The sequence below is a fragment of the Aricia agestis genome, chromosome 11, assembly GCF_905147365.1.
Source record: "Aricia agestis chromosome 11, ilAriAges1.1, whole genome shotgun sequence".
In the NCBI taxonomy this organism is placed as follows: domain Eukaryota; kingdom Metazoa; phylum Arthropoda; class Insecta; order Lepidoptera; family Lycaenidae; genus Aricia; species Aricia agestis.
The window spans coordinates 17,101,340-17,122,933 of NC_056416.1; the positions used below are offsets into that span (position 1 = coordinate 17,101,340).

At 39.5% G+C, this 21,594-nt stretch overlaps 1 protein-coding gene across 1 annotated transcript; it reads right to left on the bottom strand.

The window, feature by feature from the left end:
* Window positions 1-381: 381 nt before the first annotated feature.
* Window positions 382-19,738, bottom strand: LOC121732090 (15-hydroxyprostaglandin dehydrogenase [NAD(+)]-like). Its single transcript, XM_042121879.1, has 5 exons — window positions 19,430-19,738; window positions 16,219-16,449; window positions 14,865-15,056; window positions 873-1,027; window positions 382-722 (listed from the first exon to the last, which is right to left on the bottom strand). Exons 1-5 carry the CDS (start codon window positions 19,526-19,528, stop codon window positions 575-577), a joined length of 825 nt encoding a protein of 274 aa, XP_041977813.1. The 5' UTR covers window positions 19,529-19,738; the 3' UTR covers window positions 382-574.
* Between the last annotated feature and the right edge of the window lie 1,856 nt (window positions 19,739-21,594).

Consider the following 21,594-nt stretch of genomic DNA (forward strand, 5'->3'; position numbering starts at 1 on the left):
CGCACATTGTACGACATTTCTGATCAGAAACAGTTGATCGTCCGCGCTGTCTCTTACATTTTGTACTGAGCCGAGTGAGCTCGAACTCGCCGGAAGGATATTTCAGATAGTGTGCGGGGTGGCGATCCGGCGGAATTCAAATGTTTCTGATCAGAATTCGGACGATGTGCGGCCGGGCTAAAATGCTTTTGCGTAGCGTTAGTAAAAACAGCGTTGGAAATTTATGTATGCGCTTTTAACGTTGTTCGTGGCTGCCGAAAAGGAAGATCTTCCGACCGAGCGAGATAGCATGCTCGGCGGTCGGGCCGAAGCCCACTGACGTCATTTCAGACGTTGTATATATTATGTTGCCGTTCTCCGAAACTTCAATAGCGCGATGCAGGAATGTTAGGCGAATTGTGGGTACCGCCACATCCCTTAATAGTAGTAACTAGTAAATAGTAAGCAACATTCCGGAATTAAACATTCATGTACAACTTGAAATTATGAAAGTAACGTAGAAGTTAGCTCTTAGATGGTGTAGCTTCATCTTGTATTTCTATCAATAATATGTTTGTCGCTAACACAGTTAAAGCTACACCAGCAGGTCCTTCATCAGCTTGTAAGCCTGCTGGACGATGGCTGTGACGTCCCGCGCCGGCCGGTCGGCCTGTGCCAGCCACACGCTGCCGCTGGCCCCGCGCCGGCACACCTCCAGCACGCCGCGCGCGGCTGACTCTGGCCTGAGGAAGAATATAAAATCTTTAGAGACTGAAATAAAAGTGTTTGTAAGAACGAAACGGCTCGGCATGATATTCAAATTTATCTTTTCATACCATAAAGGTCGCATACTTAAAAAGGTAGTAAAACACAGGACTATACAGTATACATACTGCTGGTTGTGCACGCTCTCGATGACGGCTCTCAGCGCTGGGTTGAGGTCGTCGTGGTAGCTGGCCAGCTTGCTCTCCGCCAGCAGGCTCGTGTCCGTGCGGCCGAAGCACACCGTCATTACGCGCACGCCGGTCTTCACGAAGTGCTCCTCCTCCTGGAATATCATGTTTTAACATGAGCAGAAGCGGCGTTAGGCGACCGCCTAGGGCGCCGAAGGCAAGCAATAGGGCAAACATAAACAACAGGCCCACTATAATTAGCACCCTGGGCACCGAAGAAATTTCACTCAGGGCGCTGTTAGTGCTAAAACCGGCACTGAACGTGAGCTACATGATTCAGTACTTTAAGTACAGAACAGTATAAACCTATTTTTTTGTAAAATTTGGTATGGGCAGGGCCGTCTCTAGCCCATGTGGCGCCCGCGTTCAAACATTACTACCCTAGCGCCCCCTAGCAAGCGCGCGTGCGGTCAAAATGAAATGGGTACAAAGTAAAAGTACAGTTTGTCCAGCCGCTTAAGGGTGAGGACTCTAAGCGGTGGCTTCTTTCGTTCCACCAGACGAACTATAACAGCACATCAAGTTACCACATAGGTAATGTCAAATTTCTCCAATATTAAATAGATAACAAACTCTATTGTTATTTGTTTGTAGATCGAAGTTTTTTTCGGGATTGACCATGATGTGCTCTTGAGTCTTGACTGACCCTAACAAGCCTAACCCCAAAACGTAAACTTTATATCGCTTAAGTACTTCAATTTCACTTTAAATTTCAAACATCACATCATCACAACATCGGCATCGGTATTAATTCGATTTCATTATTCAATTTCATTGAAGAGATCTAACTTCTCCACATCCAGCCAGCATGGCACAGTTTGTTTTCTAAATTAGAACACTGTGCTTTTTTGTATCTAAATTCAAATCCTCCCACTATCTATTTTGAATTATTATTTTTAACAAAAAATTAAAACCGACTTCCAAGGTGTAAAGCTCAACAGTTGAGCTTTAGCCGAATTCGGAAAAAGGCACTATTAGATAGGAAAAATTATTTAATACTTTTTAGTTCATATTATAAGGATATTATTATTGTTTTTACCTTGGAAGTCGGTTTTAATTTTTTGTTAAAAATAATAATTTCACTCTTTTTAGTTACCTAGTAAACTATCGCGTACTATACGTAGAATAATTAATACACTATACTATTCTACGTATCTTATTACAAGCTCACCGGTGAGCGAGACACAATAGAATAACAATAGATTTCCAAGAATCCACGGTCGAAGGATTAATAGGAGTATAATCAGTAAAACCGTTTCGGAGGAGTAAGGACACGAGAATTTTAAATAATTTATGAAGATAAGAAGATGTACTTATTTATCATAATATTAATACGCGAACGAAAAACTTTGTAACCCTTTTTACGAAAAATGGGGAAACGTAGGAGCATGAAATTTTGCACAGTTATAGTTTATATGGTGAAGGAGTGCATCGAACTAATATTATTTTGAAATTATCCTTTTATCATACATTTTTTTAACAAATAAAACATTACACACACTACAACACACACACATGAGAAATGACAGATTTTTAGACTAACATATACGAAAACTGGGCAGTTCTGCAAATACTACATACATACGCGTCGAATTGATAACCTCCTTTTTTTGAAGTCGGTTAAAAAGAAATATTACTGTGTAATATTTGTACACAGTAATTTTGCGTTAGATTAAATACCTTTTTTTTGTAGGAGGGGAAATGCATTAGGCATCCCCCGCCCCCTCGGGGGAAGGGGCAGGGGTATGTCGGACTCCCTCGGGATCACCGGAGGTTTACCGACTAAAACCCCCCCATGCCCTCGTCAACGCTACACGCAAAGGAGCGGGCCGCCTGCCTTCACCGAGAGGCTCCCCGGGCATCGGAGGAGCCTTTCTCCTCGGGGCCTATGTTGTGGGCGGTGATCCCCCGATCAGCCGCCCACAGGCCTAGGCTTCTACCTCCATGGCGGGGGCGTTCTGACTCGCCCCTGCCTCATCGGCTCCAGGCCGCTTACGCAGCCGAGCCTTAGAGGGAGCCTTCCTCTTCCTCCTCGCGCCGGAGGGCAGCTTTTTGGCCGCTGATAATAATAATAACGTTTATTTAACATAAGACATCACATTACACTACCATAAGACAAAACACATTACAATACATAAAGAAAAATAATTACAAAAATAATAGCATAATAATATCATGAAGAACGGTACAAGTAGTGCATTGTCATGTCTACGGCCAAAAAGGACACCACTCAGGCGTATCACCGTGACGTACACCACAGTGCCTGGTACTCGTATTATGTGGTTTATGTGGTGATATGCAGCCGCTACCTCCCAGCACGTGCTCCCTTACCCTTCTTCTTCCTCCCTCGCGGTCTTTTTTCCCCTCTTCTTTCCCTTCTTTTCACCTTCCTTGGGCGGCATGTTGGTGGCGGGAGCCTGTGATGGCCCCGCCTCCGCCTTCCTCTTCATCTTTTCAGCCGATGGCTTACTTTTAGCCATCGGCGGTTCTCTTTCAGCCGGCACCTACACGTTTGCAGCCGCTGCATCGGGCGCAAGCGGCGGCCTCCACCTTGGCTCTGGTAGGAGACGATCCTCCAGGCCGGCAAGTCGCGCATTCAGCATGTTGCCGAAGTTCTCAATGTTGGAGCGTGAGATCTCCGACAACAGCTTCTGCATCTCGTCCGTGGCGGGCTTGGAGACTTGACGCCGCAGCTCCTCCAGCTCCTGGCGCATGGTGCCGATTTGCTGTTGGAGCTGTTGGTTCTGCGCTACTAAAGCCCGCATTTCATCATTTTGGCAGCGGTCCCTCATGTCGGCGACATCCTCCTTTATGTTGGCGACCGCCTCCTTGAGGTACCGCTGAAAAGTCCCCTTCAGATTGGTGGATTTGCTGGCGACCATGGAAACGGTCTCCAGTGACTTCTCCTCGCTAGCGCTCAGCGCCGCGCTTGTCCTCACTGCATCCTCTGCAGCCGGTGTGGGGCTTTTGCGAAGAGAGGCTCGCGCCTCCCTCGCCGCCCGAGCCGTCACTGCTACTTGCTCCTCAGCAAGCAGCCGGAGACCGGAGAGTCTCCGGCTTTCTCCTTTCCTTTTCTTTGTTGTAGTCGGTCTCGGCTTTCGCCACGGTGCCGTCGCCTTGCTGGTGGACGGCACCACTTCGTCTTCGTCCGGGATTCTCCTTTTCAAAGGAGTCGTATGTCCGGTGGGTGCGGGCAGTTCCTCGGAGCATTACAATTTACAACTCGAGACTGACGGCGACCATTGTTTGTGCGACGGGATAGCGATTAGCGATGGACGTTGCCATGGTGACATACTTATTTAGTCACTTCAATAAAATAATACGGGCGAAATACTATATGGCAAGGAAACGTTTGCCGGGACAGTCAGTTTTATTATTATTTATTAAAGTACGTAGTTAAATTAAATAAAAAAATTAAATCACATACAAAAAACACAATAATTTTTAGCCTATTTTTGCTCCATAGTGGTACGGAACCCTTCGTTTGCGAGTTAAACTCGCACTTGATAGATTCTTCAATTAATTGTTTATAGAATAAAATGAGTTTTAAACTTGTTTACGTAGTTATGTCTACTCGTATTGTGCCGCATGTCTTGCATACCGCACGTTGTATTGTCAATTATTACTAACGATGATGGCTCATACATTACATACATCTAGGTATTTAATCTAGGGGGCGATACCGGTCCGTCCACGTCGTGTCCCTGGGCACCTCCTCCGTGCCATCGTGAGCCTTTTCACGGTGACACGGGGGGTGGCTGAACGCCGGTATGCATGTGTGATTAAGTGCGTGTATGGCAGAGCTCACTGCTGAGAGAGAGCCCGCGACCCGGGGTGTCGGTGTGTAGAGGTACGGAAAGTTGCAGCAAGGAAAAGAATCTCCGGGTGGGTCCCGGCTCCAAAGGGGCCGGGGAATACCATACGTCGCCTTCATGTGACGGGCGGTCCGTGTATACGGAGGGGCCACTTTCTGCGAGGAGGGAAGAAAGAAAGGGAGGCGTGAAGACGCGCGCGGGTTACAAGCAGGTGCACCTAACCGCACCGGCCAAGGAACCGATCACAGATAAGGACACGGACTTCTCCGTGCCGCAGCCCAATGCGGTGAAACGGCTCGAAGCCCGTATAGATAATAAAATTGTTAGGGGTGATACGGACGGCATAAGGCGGGACTACTTGGAGTTCACCTATGGCCGTCCGGTTCGTGACTGGAGCAATACCGATTATGACAGCGAGGACTGTTTCTCGGCGTCCGGCAGCAACATGTCGCTGGACTCCGAGGAACTGCCCGCACCCACCGGACGTACGACTCCTTTGAAAAGGAGTATCCCGGACGAAGGCGAAGTGGTGCCGTCCACCAGCAAGGCGACGGCACCGGCACCCAAGAGAGGACGAGGCCGGCCTCCTACGACCGGTCAGTACGTCGGCATGGCGAAAGCCAAGGCCGACTACAACAAAGAAAAGGAAAGGAGAAAGCCGGAGACTCTCCGGTCTCCGGCTGCTTGCTGAGGAACAAGTAGTAGTTACGGCTCGGGCGGAGAGGGAGTCGCGCCTCCCTCGCCGCCTCTCTTCGCAAAAGCCCCACACCGGCTGCAGAGGATGCAGCGAGGACAAGCGCGGCGCTGAGCGCTAGCGTTATTATTTATTTTATTTTTATTTTAATTTTCTTATATAATATAATTAATTATTTATTTTATTTTAATTTTAATTTTCTTATAAATTATTAAAGTACAAATACAAATGAGTATAGATATTTTGAGAACATTTGAAGGGCAGCTGAGTGTTGCCATTTTTAATATCAAGCAAAAAAAAAGCAAAAAAAATCATGTTTGTAGTATGGGAGCCCCCTTTAAATATTTAATTTATTTTATTTTTAGTATTTGTTGTTATAGCGGCAACAGATATACACAATCGGTGCAAATTTCAGAAGTCTAGCTATAGCGGTTTTTGAGATACTGCCTGGAGACAGACAGACACAGACGGACAGACATCGAAGTCTCAGTAATAGGGTCTCGTTTTTACCCTTTGTGTACGGAACCCTAAAAAGGAGTTTGAAATAAGAATTAAAACGGCGGGCTTTTTATTATTACGAGTATGTGCGGTAAAAAAGACTTAAACGCGAGCAAATGTAACGTTAATTTTTTATGATTTTTAAGAAATTAAATCGAAGTATTCATTTTACCTCAAACATTTTGTTAATCCGCAGCTCTGATTTTTTTTATTCCGAGTGAAATTGAATGCAAAATAATAAAGTTTACGAACGTTATATAATTACGTGTATGATAACAAGTATAAGATAATATTAGATATCTTATTGTATAAGATTGAACTATTGTTATTATTCTATCACTCTCCCGATAGCTACATGTCGTATAATGCACAATAAGTAGGTTATCTTTATTTACGTACAAATATACAAAATAATCTTAAGAGTCCGAGTGCCATCGCAATTCTCATACAAACGTAATACCAAGATCATTTCCCATACAAGAATATTTACCATATTTGAGTTATTATTCAGCTTAAGATTATTATAAAATAGAAAATATTTACATACCAAAATATACACACACATAGACCGTCTGGCGCGTTACCATGGCAGTAACAATGATGCTCGGGACGAGCATCTCTAAGAGGGGAGTAGTGTTACGGTACATGGTATACGAACACGTAGTGCCATCTAGCGACAAACCAGCGAAACTTACCGAGAGAACACAGGCAACATAAATCCCCTACTCAATACTAGATGGCGTTAGGTGCTCTAGTACAATACTCGAATAGACTGTGCTCGAACTTTCTAGAAGTGTCTTGTTTACTTGTTTACGTGAATCGGGCAAAGAACTTTCTGGAACTCGTCTCGCCCATATAGGTAAATAGCCGCAGATAGACGGCCCGGCAATTCAGTTCGTTTCGAGCTATCATCAAGGCGACTTCAGAGTGAAAAGAAGTGATCAATAGTGAGTGAACCAGTGAAACCTGCGACTTGGCTACGACCTGGGACAGTGATTTTATTTTATTTTTATTTTACTTTATTAGAAAGGAACAGTAAACAGCTACACTATGTACATAGAACTACAGCATAAACAAAGTACAATAATAATAATAGTGTAGCCCACAGCACTGTCCACAGATTTCTTATATTACATTTTACTTAACAAAAGCTAAGATGGCTACTAATCATGCACCAGATATCGCTGACACTACATTAAAAAACTAGTTAAAATATAACAGTAACAATAAAGTAAGAGCCACTAAGAACTAAAAATTAAAAAGTAAACAGTAAAGAGAAAGAAATATATATTATAAGCGATTTACAAATTGTAAAACGTTAACATAGGTGTTAACTATACGAGTAAGTGTAACATAATTTGGATGTTAGTAGTATATATATATATATATATATATATATATATATATATATATATATATATATATATATATTAGTATTAGTATTAGTTAACACCTATGTTAACGTTTTACAATTTGTAAATCCCTTACATAAGTGTATGATATAAAGTGTACATAGTATGTATAATGTTATACAGAATCATGCCTTCTAACTGCTTACGTCTATCACTGAGTGTCAGGAGTCCGTATTTACTGAGCAGTTGGGAGTAGGGTAGATATGATTTGTGACATCAGTGATAGTGCTTAGTGATTGGACCTAGTGATTAGTGTTTGGACCTAGTCTGTGCTTGTGTGACCTAGTGTTAATAAAGTCTTCAAAAGAGAGTCACCAGGTCTTTCTCTCCAGATCCTCGAACCCTAGTAACAATATGAACGATTACAATTCATCATCATCATCATCATATCAGCCTATAGTCGTCGTCAATTGCGATTATAATTAAGTATGTAAATATTGTAATCGTACATATTTTTGGTATATAAATATTTTGCAGTGAATTTGTACAGGAACCTAGGTAATTACTATCTCAAGATGAATAATGGTAAATATTCTCGTATGGGAAATGATCTTGGTATTACCTACGTTTGTATGAGATTTGAGATGGTACCCGGACCCTTAAGTGCTACTTATCACTTTAAGATTTCAATAAAATATTCCATAATTACTAATGTTATATCTTTCCACGTGTGACTATAATATTTATTAGTATAATCTACAGGCTGGAACAAAACTAAGTGATGATACTTTAGGGTGTGTATATGGGTCCTCTATATAGAGTTCGCCGTGAAAGTAGTAGCGCTGAAACAGTAACTTTTTTCACATTTGTAGAGAAAAATTCATGACGCGGGGGCAAATCATTAATCAAACTCTATATATGGTACCCAATACCCAATACCCAATACCCATACACACCCTAACGTATTATCACTTACTTTTGCCACACCTTACTCCTTAGGGCCCTTCCACACGACGTTTCTTAAGCTCCTTTGTATCGATACAAACCCAAGTTGAACGCCAGCAAACGAAAGGAAGCCGACACGTTTTAAACTTTATATCTGCCAAAACGCGATGAAAACGCGCAGAAGACGAGCGCATCAGAAACGCGCGTCGTCAGTGAGCAAAAAATACGTCGTGTGGAAAGGCCCTTAGGCCTTATATGGCTGCTGTTAAGCATTAGTGTTTCATTCCACATAAAATCGGATTTTGAGTTAATAATGCAGTTTTGTTCTTTATAACATAAGGTTTACGACAGTGGAATCCATTTTTTTGAAAACCAACTGTAGCATATTCTAGAGTACAAAAATGGTTAATGCTTATTCCTGTAAGTGAGGTTTTGTATATAGCATTTATGTACTATGTTTCTAAAATGATTTGCGCTTAAGCCGCTGAACCGATTTTGATAAAATTTTGTATGCATCTGCATCTACTTTTAATCAATTAAAATTACATTAGATACTTTTTTCCCGGAAAATGTACGGTTCTTGCGCAGGCAACAAAAATGAATTTGGCTTATGATATCGATATAGAGTACATGTAGAATGTAGATATTACGTACGGTTTTGGAGAAGGACATAGGATAATATTTTTTATCATGGAAAATGTTCGGTTTTCACGCAATAAACTTTATTAATTTGCGTTTAAACTGCTGAACCGATTTTGATTAAATTTATTATTTAGTTAATGTAGAAATAATTAGTTTATCACGTGCAGAGTTGGGCAAAAAGTAATTAGTAATTTTAATCAGATTACAAATTAATCAGATTGATGAAGTAATTGTTGTGCATCTCAAATTACCCGTAAGTTAATAAATTAATAATATGCATAAAATGTATTCTAATTTTAGTTTGCAATTAGATTAATAATTTAATTAGACTAACGAGTATTTCAATAATTATGCCCAATGTCCAATGCTGGTAATTATAATAAATAAAAACCGGCCAAGTGCGAGTTGGACTCGCCCATGAAGGGTTCCACAGCAGCAATAAGGTTAATTTCTATGAAATAAAAAGATTTTTGATTTATTTTTATATTTCAGTTGATTTAATGAAAGGTAAATTAAGGTTTACCATTTATAACGTATAAAAAAAACTACTTGCTAGATCTCGTTGAAACCAATTTTCGTTGGTAGTTTTTATAGTAATGAACATCATATATTTTTTTTAGAATTATCATGCCCCTACTTTAGAAGTTAGAGAGGGGGGACACACACATTTTATCACATTGGAAGAGTCTCTCTCGCAAACTATTCAGGTTACAAAGAAATTATATTAGAAACCTCAATGTGATTTTTGAAGACCTATCCATAATTATATACACGAATAGGTTAGACACAAAAAAATTTTTTTGTTTCAGTTGTACCTAGGGGAATCCCTAAAATTTTTGATAATTTTTCAATTTTTGTATCAAAATCTGAATGCGGTTCACAGACTACATCTACTTACTAAGTTTCAATAGTATACCTCTTATGGTTTCGGAGAAAAGTGGCTGTGATATACGGACGGACAGACGGACAGACAGACAGACAGACAGACAGACATGACGAATTTATTTATTTATTTATTTATTTATTTATTATGAAAACCAACAGCTTACATACTTAAAAAAAATTACATAGAGCGTTTAACAAACGATAAAGCCAATAACAGGTTTCCCATATATAACTATTATGTAGTACAAACTAAAACCTTAAAATAATAAAGGCACATTAATATTCATATTGAAAGTTAAAAGTCTAGAAAGAAGAGGCTGGTCGAGAAATTTAACCAGTATAGGGCTCTTGGATATCTCTAGTGGCGCGGCGAGTGGCAGATTCAGGCAACACGTATCCGTCAGAGTGCGATCAGCAAAAAAGTGCAGTGACTTGTATGAGAATCATATGAGAAAAGCGGTCACGAGTTTCCGCCGTCAACCGACCCACGGCGTTGCCGTAGCTTAGCGACGATATCCAAGAGGCCTATAGCACAACAGTTACTGTTAAGTTCATAGACTTAATATATCACATAATATTCAAACCTTTTTTATTTTTAATAAGACTATAATGTTACCATGCAGGTTTTAATAATATCGAGGTGTTTTTAGTTGTGTTTTATGTAAGTATTTGATTTAAATTATATTAACTAATTTGAATTAATTTTAATTAAGAAGACTGGTGCAAGCAATAATATTATTTCTTTAGTCATAATTTCAGGCTTTTTACCGAATTTATTACTTGGATTCTAAATTTAGCCTTAGAGTGAGAAAATAAGTCAATATTACTGAAATGCTTATTATATACATGAGTGATACGTGTTAGGACAGAATTTTGTGCGTAATTTGTTTGATGCAACGGAACATGCAGTAGTGGGGTCTTACGGGTTCGGTATTTTGGGGTTCGAAATGAAATTTGAGATACAAGGTGTGGACAATCTATTCTATTATTTAAAATATCGTAAAGAAAGCCCATATCCAGGACAATACGCCTCTGCTCTAAAGTTAGCAGATTGTGTGAATCACAGGAATCTTCATAAGTTTTAAAGAATTTCCGGCTTTTATAGTTCAGGTGATTAATAAACTTCTTTTGTATTCTCTCTAGTCGACTTTTATAGATAATGTAGCGTGGAGACCAAATAGGACAACTATATTCTAGAATACTCCTGACATAAGCTGAGTAGACTGACATAAGAGCTGTAGGGTTTGAAAACGATTTACAGCTACGCAGAACAAATCCAAGGTTTTTGTGAGCTTTCGAGATGATATTCTCAATGTGGTCCGAGAACATGAATTTACTATCTAAAAAGACACCCAAATCCCTGATACTACGTTTCCTTTTAATGACGATTCCATCAAGCTTGTAGTGATTAGTAATAGGGTTTAGTTTTCGAGTAAAGGTGATGCACTCACATTTACTAGAGTTGACTGTGATGTTGTTCAATGCATAATACGAGAGTAAATTGTCTAAATCGTTTTGAAGCAAGATACAGTCCATAGGTGTTCTTATTTTAAGAAAAACCTTTTTATCGTCTGCGTACATTAGATAATTTGAGTTTTTTATATATAATCCAATATCAAATAAGTATGCATTGTAAAGGAGCGGACCCAAATGAGAGCCTTGGGGGTCGCCAGTAGGAACAATAATGAAATCCGAGCGATAGCCTCCCAAGACCACAGCCTGTGACCGGTTAGACAAGTATGATTTCATCCATCGTAACAAGTCTCCGTGAATGCCGAGAGCCTGTAGCTTATGAATATCATGGTCTACACGATCGAAGGCTTTCTCAAAATCCGTGTAGATTACATCAATTTGGCCACCACCTTCCATATTTTCTAAGATATAGCTAGAGAAACAAGCCAGGTTGGTAGTAGTGGAGCGACCTTTTAAGAAGCCATGCTGTTGATTGGGTATTGATTGATGTAAGATGGGGTATATATAATTGTAGACAATTTTTTCCAAAACTTTTGCCGGTACATTCAATATAGAGATTCCTCTGTAATTTTTTATGTCCATACGCGAACCTTTTTTATGTATCGGTACTATTTGAGCAGCTTTCCACTTACGTGGAAAGATTCCTTCTTTTAGAGAGCGATTATACAATATTGTTAGTGGAAGAGAAAGCGAATCAGAACAACGGGACCAAAATATTGCCGGTAGACCATCGCTGCCTGCGCCCTTGTTAGTATCAAGGGATTTTAAAATTTTTATTACTGCAGATTCTGTAGTTTGAAAATTAGAAACAATGTCAGCGCCTGAAGGTGACAATTGATGAAAAGTTTGAGGCCCAGAAGGCGTACCGAATACGCTTTGAAAAAAAGAACTGAAAGCGTCACATATTTTTTGGCCGTCTGTGTATTCAGTTCCATTTAAGCTTAGTTTTTTGGGATAAGCTGAGCCTCCTCGCAACGTTTTAATATATGTCCAAAATAACTTCGGATGGTTTTTTATATTACGTTCACAATTTGATGTATAGTCACGAAGACATATTTTTTTAATTCGATGCTCTCTCGACCTGAATAAAGCAAATTCGTCATAATCTAATTTGTTCCCATATTTCTTCCAGCGGCCGTGCGCCTTAGATTTTTCTTTAATAATATTTATAAGTGCAGGCGAGTACCATTTTGGGTATGAACGTTTGCCCGAGATTCGACTGACGGGTACATGTAGCTCGACACAGCGATTAATAACATCGTACATAAAGTCTACTGCTTTATCTAGAGTGTCCGTAGACAGGGCAGACCAATCGAACTCTTTGAAGTGTTCATTAATCGAGGTATAAGGCGCCTTTCTAAAATTAAACTTCTGGGTAGCGGCCTCGCGTAAGGGTGTGACGTTTAAATCCAGTACGGTAAATGAAAAAGAGGGGTGAGCACGATCCTCGCTGAGAAGGGGTACGGAGACACGGGTTAAGTTCAATGGGAGATTTGAAAAAGCTAGATCTAGAGTGTTATTACAATGATTTTTTAAAATATTATATTGGCGGAGGCCACTAAAAGAAAGAAGATCTAATAATTTTGTACCTGCAGTTTGGATCTCCACCGATCCCTTCCTAATCAGGGAGCTACCGTACTCGTCCCAATGAAAACAAGACAGATTAAAATCCCCAATTATAATAAAATTATCATTCGGGCAGACTTCCACCATATCGATAACCGCTTTACCGATTGCTTCTAAATCGCTAGGCAAGCGTCTCGGATTAGGTGGAATATAAACCGCACAGAAGTGCAGATCCGTAGTCGAGGAACACGTACTCGATGGTATAGTAACCCACAGCGTCTCAATATTGGAACAGTCACGGGCGCGCGGCACGGCCGCCAGCTCGCGGCGCACCAGCACGGCGACGCCGCCGCCCAGGCGCTTGCCGCTGGCGGCAGGGTCGCGGTCGGCGCGGAACACGTCGTACCTGTCGTCGCACACCTCGCCGTCGAATACGCCGTCGTGTAACCACGTCTCAGTTAATATTATTACGTCGTAGTCATTATTCAAAATGCTAAGTCTCAGATCTTCGCATTTTGTTCTTAAGCCCCGAACGTTTTGGTAGTAGACGTTTAATTCGTTAGTTTCCATATTATTTAAAATTAGATTTGATATCTATTATTTTATTACCTATAAGTATTTTTAAAATGTAAATGAATCTGTAAGGGTTCCGTTTTTTGCCATTTGGCTACGGAACCCTAAAAAGTCCCACACCGGTTTCGGTGGCGGTGGCCGGTTTCAATAAAACCAGGCCAGTTCGCAGGAGTAATATCATAGTGCCTAAGTGTGTGCACAATACATAAGAGCTCTCTGCGGGAAGTGCGGGAAGGGAAGAAGAAGCGGGAACTCTCTGTCTTTTCCCGAGACATAACGTATATCTGCATACCAAATATCATCAAAATCCATTGTAGCAGTATAAGCAGAAATCATTTTATTTAACGCCTGGGAACCGTACATTTTTCCGAGATAAAAAGGATCCTATGGCCTTTTCCGGGACTCAAAGTATCTCCATACCAAGTTTCATCAAAATTTATTCAGCGGCTTAGGCGCAAAATATGAAACTTTATAACGCGGTAACCATACATTTTTCAAGACAATAATTATCTTATGTCCTCTCACGAGAATTAAAGTATGTGCACACCAATTTTCATCAAAATCGGTTCAGCGGTTTAGGCGCAAATCATTTTTGTTTATCATACGGGTACCGTACCTTTTTCCCGGATGTAAAGTATCCTATGTCCTTTCCCGACACATAACGTACCTACATACCAAATATCATTGAAATCCATGTAGCGGTATAAGCAGAAATAATTTTTATTGAATGCCTGGGAACCGTACATTTTTTCGGAATAAAAAGGATCATATGTCCTTTTCAGGGACTCAAAGTATCTCCATACCAAATTTTGGAAAAATCGGTTCAGCGGTGTGGGCGTGACGAGGTAATTTTATATAATAGGACATTAATGTTATATGTAACTAGCTGTTACCCGCGACTTCGTCCGCATCAACAAAATGTAAAATACATAGGTAAAAAATAAAAAAGTAAAAATATGTCCTCCTCCTTTTTGGAAGTCGGTTAAAAAGTAGCCTAAGTTACTCCTTATTACATCAGCTATCTGCCAATAAAAGTCCCGTCAAAATCGGTCCAGCCATTTCGGAGATTAGCCGGAACAAACAGACAGACATACAGACAGACAAAAATTCTAAAAATTGTTATTTTGGTGTAAGTACCGTCTAAATATTCATATGCATGTAGTAAAAAACGGTTATTTTAATATTACAAACAGACACTCCAATTTTATTTATATGTATAGATAAGCCCTATAGCAATATAGCATTAACCATTTTTATACTTTTTCTCTTAAAAACGAATGTAAAATTAATTTCTTTTTTCATAATCATAATCTACGCATTTCAACAAAAAAAATGATACTGCACAATAACATTTTTTTGCTTAAAATAAGCAGAAAATAAAGATTATTCCAAAAAAACTTAAAACGCCGATTACTCAAAACTAGTCCGATGTGGGATGACACACCAATGCTTAACAGCATCCATTTATTTATTATATAAGTTAACATACCCCGATGCTGCTGGTGAAGTGCATGACGAAGGCCTTGGTGGCGAAGTAGACGGGCAGCGTGTGGGTGTGCATCATCGCCGCCACCGACGACACGTTCACCACCAGCCCCCCGCGCCCCCCGCACCCCCCACGACCGCCCCCGTCCAACCGCATCGCCTCGATGGCCTTGAAAGTGCTCGTTACGAGGGCTGTCTGAAAAGTAACAATTGATATTTAGTTATATCCTAAGATCCGACCGTAAAATCCTGCATGAATCGTTTTTTTCGATCAAATATATTTTAAAATAATCTTTAGAACGTATAGAATGGATTAATGTTGGGTCGCCTTGTTAAAAGTAGCCGCAAGTACCTCTAATTGTGCAAAATGAAAGCCCGTAATACAAAGTTGCGTGTATTCAATAGAAAAGTAAGAACTAAGAAGGAATGACACTGAGGAATGACAGGACACTACGCATAAAAATAAAAACGCCTGTTAAATAAAAATAGCAATCTTGCGGGTTCTCGACGTCCTCAAATCCAGCCAGGCATAATAATTGTAGGCCTGAACATATTTTGTCATATATAAAAGTGATGGCAACCCCAGTTTGCGGCTATAGTGCAACTGGCAATCATAAATATTCATGTACAAAATGCGTAAAACTTTAATTTTGTTTCAAAGTTATTAAAAAATCGATGCTTCAATTTGATGAAGAACTATGTATGTTTACGGGCTGGCAACCCTAGGTTGCGGCCGTCTTAGACCTAGCAACCATTTATACCTTATTTTGTCACGTCATTTTCTTTCAAATGATGTAAAATTTACTGAAAAAAAAGATACATGCAAATTTATGCATTTATCTCATGAACATTTAACTTAATTAAAGGTACTTGCGGCTACTTTTGACAAGGCAACCCAACATTAATCCATTCTATACGTTCTAAAGATTATTTTAAAATATATTTGATCGAAAAAAACGATTCATGCAGGATTTTACGGTCGGATATAATACTATTATTTAATTAAGAAAAAAGTATCGCTGTTGTACAGCTATTAGCTATCTGCTGTAGGTACTCAACCCGCAGCCCGTAGGAACTTAATCGGTGGCCTGCGCTAAGAAATTCACAGTGTGAATTTCAAAATGGTTTTACTTTCACACCCACCGGCAAAATAGTTCTAAGTCAAAGTGAAATTCGTGGCAAAATTTCCACTTTTAAACCGCTAATTTTGAAGAACGTCATTTTTTTAAATAAAAAATTTTTGTTGAGGCCTGCGACACCATAACAAAAGGTGTTTATGGCCCATGTAAGTGAAATGAAGAGAACTGAGGGACAAACAAACAAGTATTCCGATTCCTCTCATAGCGAGAGATACCTACCACGTTTATGTCTATCTCCTTCTTATAGATCTTGTCGTTCATAACTGCAGCGTTGTTTATGACGATGTCTATGCCGAACTTGTCCAATACGGCCTGGAAAGCCGATTCCAACTCCTCCTCTTTCGTCACATCGCACCTGTGGTACTGCACCCTGCCTGCCCCGTACTTCTGGGCGAGTGTGTTCTGTCGCTTTGTACCTTCTTGCTCCAGTATGTCGAGAAACGCTACATGCTGAAAATATCCATACTAATATTATAAATGCGAAAGTGTGTCTGTCTGTCTGTCCGTCTGTCTGTCTGTCTGTTACCTCTTCACGCCCAAACTGCTGAACCGATTTTGCTGTAATTTGGCATGGAGATACTTTGAGTCCCGGGAAAGGACATAGGATACTTTTTGTCCCGGAAAAATGTACGGTTCCAGCGCGATAAACGAGTTTTGGCGCAACGGAGTTGCGGGCGTCATCTAGTAATCTATATAAATAAACTAAAGTTTATATACTTAAACCTATAATTAGTATTAGCATAGAGGTACCTGTACTAATAATTGTACAGGGGCCTCGATAGACTAGGGTCTAGGGCTGGTATAAATAGTCAGTACTCAAGATGCATCTCGGTCTCAAGACACGGTTCAGGCTCTGTGATTGTTTGGCTGTCAAAATTTGGACCAATCATAGAGCCGAACCGCGTCTTGAGACCGAGATCCATCTTGAGTACTGACTATTTATACCGGCCTTAGAGCCCCGAAACGTGTAACATAATATAGTCACTAAAACTGGGGCCTCAAAAATGTACAGAGCCCTAAGGCTCGCTACGCCACTGATTATCTATTTATAGGTAAATAATTCTTGTTTCGATTACGTTTACGAACGTTCTCGATTAATCTACATGGTTGATGGTATGCACATTGTGCTTACCTACGCCTATCTACTTATGTCACTAATAATACTTACTTATAATTAATAATATGTAAAACTAAATTGGAGTCGACGGTTCCGCACATACGGTAATTAGAATTATAATATAATAATTTTACATAATTATAATTTAAAACAAAATAATAGTATAATGTGACTTCCACTACCTAGTTCTACTAACAACTTTTTTTTATTTTTTTATTTTTTTTAATGAAATAAGGGGGCAAACGAGCAAACGGGTCACCTGATGGAAAGCAACTTCCGTCGCCCATGGACACTCGCAGCATCAGAAGAGCTGCAGGTGCGTTGCCGGCCTTTTAAAAAGGAATAGTGTAATAGGGGAGGGTAGGGCAGGGACGGGAATAGGGGAGGGTAGAGAAGGGAATAGGGTAGGGGATTGGGCCTCCGGTAAACTCACTCACTCGGTGAAACACAGCGCAAGCGCTGTTTCACGTCGGTTTTCTGTGAGAACGTGGTATTTCTCCGGTCGAGCAAGCCCATTCGTGCATGGCTCTCCCACGTATAAAACCTGCTAACTAGGTAGTGGACATTATACCGATACCCGATAAATATCTATTATCTTATAGACAAATGTTTGTCTGCTATGGCCTCGGAATAGTAAAATGTTTTTCATACGCAGTAATACAATGTTTTTGCTACGTACGATGTAGGTCTTATTGTATGTCTTATTGCCTAATCTGGTAATAACAAAAATTGACAAAAGGTTGCTCTTAAACCTTGATCCCAGGTATCTAACATCATTTGACTGTGGTATTTTTATCCGATTAAGTTCTACTTCTGGACAGGTTTCATGTCTTAATGTGAAGGTCACATGGACAGATTTATTCTCGTTGGCCTTTATCCTCCAATCTTTTAACCACTTTGATATTTTGTTTAAGTTTCTTTGCAATTTTGCCGATGCTCCATGGGCTGTTTGGTCTACTGCGAGGATTGCTGTGTCATCTGCGTATGTGCCTGTCAGAGCTTCATCAGTACTTGGAAGGTCAGATGTGTTTAGAAGGTAGAGATTAGGGCCCAATATACTGCCTTGCGGCACTCCTGCTTCGATTTCATGGAGGCATGTGACACTATCTCCGTACTTAACATAGAAATATCTATTGCTGAGGTATGCCTTTATAAAGAGGTAGAAGTTTATGGGTAGCTTTTTACGAACTTTATACAATAGTAGAACTTAATCGGATAAAAATACCACAGTCAAATGATGTTAGATACCTGGGAATTTATCTCGACAGGCGATTAACATGGAGAACACATATATGGAACAAAAGAAAGGCTTTGGACAAGCAGTTACGAAAGCTTTACTGGCTGATAGGCCGCAAGTCACAACTATCATTAGAAAATAAACTTCTTTTGTATAAAAGCATACTCAAACCCATCTGGACCTATGGGATGCAGTTGTGGGGCACAGCCTCCACATCAAACATAGAAATTCTACAACGATTTCAATCTAAAACCCTGCGTTCAATAACTGGAGCCCCATATTATGTTACGAATAGCCAAATCCACAATGACCTGAAAATCAAGTATGTAAAAGAGGAGATTAAAAACTCCCTCCAAAACTATTGTAAAAGGATAAAATCACATCCGAACATATTGGCAAAAAAAATGATGAAAACCCTACCTAACCAAACATTCAAAAGATTAAAAAGACGAGCCCCACAAGATCTTCTGTAAATAAAGATAAAATATAGTAAATACATGGATGCATATTGATGCATCCATGTATGGATGCGTGCCATACATGCCTTCAAAGAAGAAACTCAAAATGACTAGTTCAATGTCTAAGACAGATCGCTAGCAGAATGAGAAGTTAAAAAAAAAAAAAAACCTTGATCTTTATCTTGAGAATTTAAAGCGAATCAGAAACCCCGCTAGAATCTGCTAAGGGTGCTACTGTACCTCTGTGTTCCTCAACCTGCGCATCTGCACTCTATACAGGGTGTAAACAAAACTAAGTGATAATACTTTAGGAGGTATAAGGTGTCTCTTCTATAGAGTTCACTGGGAAAGTAGCAGCGCTTAAAGAGCCACCATATCCCCTATACATACCCATACACAACCTAAAATGTTCACTAAATTTTGTTGCAGCCTGTATACTTACTGAGCAGGATAACTTAAACAAAATTATTTATAAACATACATACACGATAAAAAAGCAAAGGGGGGTCGCGAAATATTTTTTCATACCATCGCATTATCAAAAAGGTTGAAAAACCCTGCTCTAGCTGAATACGGCACTGGCTATAATCAGAAAACAAATAGACTGAAAAGACTCACTTTGACTCCTTCCTCCAGCAACATCTCGACGACGCACGCACCGATACCTATGGCTCCTCCTGTGATGACCACCACCTTATTCTTCAACTCGTACTCCATTTCAGCAGTCAAGATCGTCCCACCCACTGCACCTCACCACTGCTATATCAGTATTAGCGATCCGCACGAGTAATACGTACTTGTGATACTTAAAACGCTAATAATATCACTTATCTCACAGTAATATGTAGGTATATTATTATGTACTTATTTTCCGCGTGCATCGCTGCCTGAAGTGGAAGTGTCTCGATTCATTCGTTGCTCACCGAGTTGTATTTATATTATCGATCTAATTAAAGCACGGTAGCAGTAAGCAGAAAATTTCGTACATTGACTCATCACCCATCGCTATTTGTCCTTTCACTCGTGAGTCGTGCGGCGTGCCCAAATAACATCTACAATAATCAGTGGCGTAGCTACTGCCATGGGCGTACCCAGGATTTTCTGGGAGGAGGGGGGCAGCATGCCGGTTTCAAAAAATCATGAAAATTGACTTTTATTAATCTGACTGAAAAGATATTTAGTTTCCAACACTTCGTTTTGCGCAGAGTAGGTAACACTTTTCCCATTTGTCAGGAAAATTGACGTGATGTTAAACAATTTTGAAATTCACGCCCACCGGCAAAATAACGTAGTCTACGTGATAGTCGTTAATTTTTTTTTCCACTTTTAATTAATCGTTATTTTGAAGAATGTTATTTTTAATCCTAAAAAATTTTTGTTGTGGTCCGCGACACCCAGACCAAAACATGTTTGTGGCCCGCATGAAAAAAAGTTTGGGGACCACTGCTCTATTTGTTGTAACTTGTATCACGGGGAGTGCTTCGAGGAATTGTTCGGAATCATACCTCCTGCAACTGTACGCAATCGTTCCACGCGATATCATCCTCATCACCTTGATTCTTCCCACTGCCAAACCACCTCAGTTGAAAGCACTATCAAATATCTCCGGCAGCGGAGGACAAGATTCCTACAGTTATCCAGAAGAAAATAAGATAAAAAATTGAGTTTAACTCTTTCTCGAAGGTCAGATAGACCTCAGAAAATGATACCTCCTAAAGTAACCGCCACAACTCTACTGTTGCTGGTCGTTACTACCTCTATTATAGGGGTCATAAACGGGTAAACTTTCAGCTCTTAAAAAATGACGAAAGTCTTGGCTGTCGCTGGCTCTTGGCTTCCTTCTAATAATATAATAAACACCGAGGTACAAATACAATAATTTCTTTATTGTGATAAATATTAAAGGTAATAATTATTATGTATATTAAGTCTCAACTCATTTTGATCTAAATATAAAAATATAAGTTTTTATATTATAATTTATTAAAAAAACTATACAGTCATTTTGGGTAACTTTGAATTATTGCGGCTTAACTATGAACAATACAATAATATATTGTTCAAAGTTAAACCGCAATTCAAAGTTACACAAAATGAGCGTAATGCTACCAATTTGTCATCTAACCGCGCAACGAAGAAACCTTGCACATTAATTTGATCGAGTAAAATTATTTGTTTATACTTAGGTTAAAATGAATTGAAACAGAGTATTAATACATAGACTTAGGTCATGGGACATTATTGGATATCTAGCTGTAGAAGAAAACTTGAAAACTAACTAGTTATTATACATCTTGCTTTACTGCTAGCAACCAATAGACAAAGTTTTCTTATCCAAACTTAAACTTTACAATAATTGAAGACGTAAGTGGATGAACTGGCTTACTAGCATTTCTCAAATAACTAGCATTTTTAAATTGGAATAAGACAAACCTCTATTAGCTAAGAAATAAGCTTATTTGATACTCATTTTAAGATCACAAATATTCTTTTAATTATTTCAGTCCAGCTTACAATATTACTTGTGGTTATATTTTTGTGGCAAATGAGTTACTATAAAAACTATTCATGTTAAATTTACTATGAGACAATGTCGTTATGGCTTATTTTAATTGCTTAACTCCTAAAAAACCTACCAATACTTTTAAGTTTTATACAGAAGTGATAAATATATAATGGATGTGAATGAATGGATGGAGCACAACCATGAGCTGAATATCTTTTTCTGCAGTCATTGTTTTTCATGCATTGTTTGTATTTTCTGCAGAAATACAAAGTTTACA

Coding starts and splice junctions, on each gene's coding strand:
- LOC121732090 (XM_042121879.1), bottom strand. CDS start 19,528: ATGGAGTACGAGTTGAAGAATAAGGTGGTGGTCATCACAGGAGGAGCC. Junction 16,450..19,429: donor TGCTGGAGGAAGGAGTCAAA/GTGAGTCTTTTC, acceptor GGATATTTTCAG/CATGTAGCGTTTCTCGACAT. Junction 723..872: donor GAGAGCGTGCACAACCAGCA/GTATGTATACTG, acceptor ATTCTTCCTCAG/GCCAGAGTCAGCCGCGCGCG.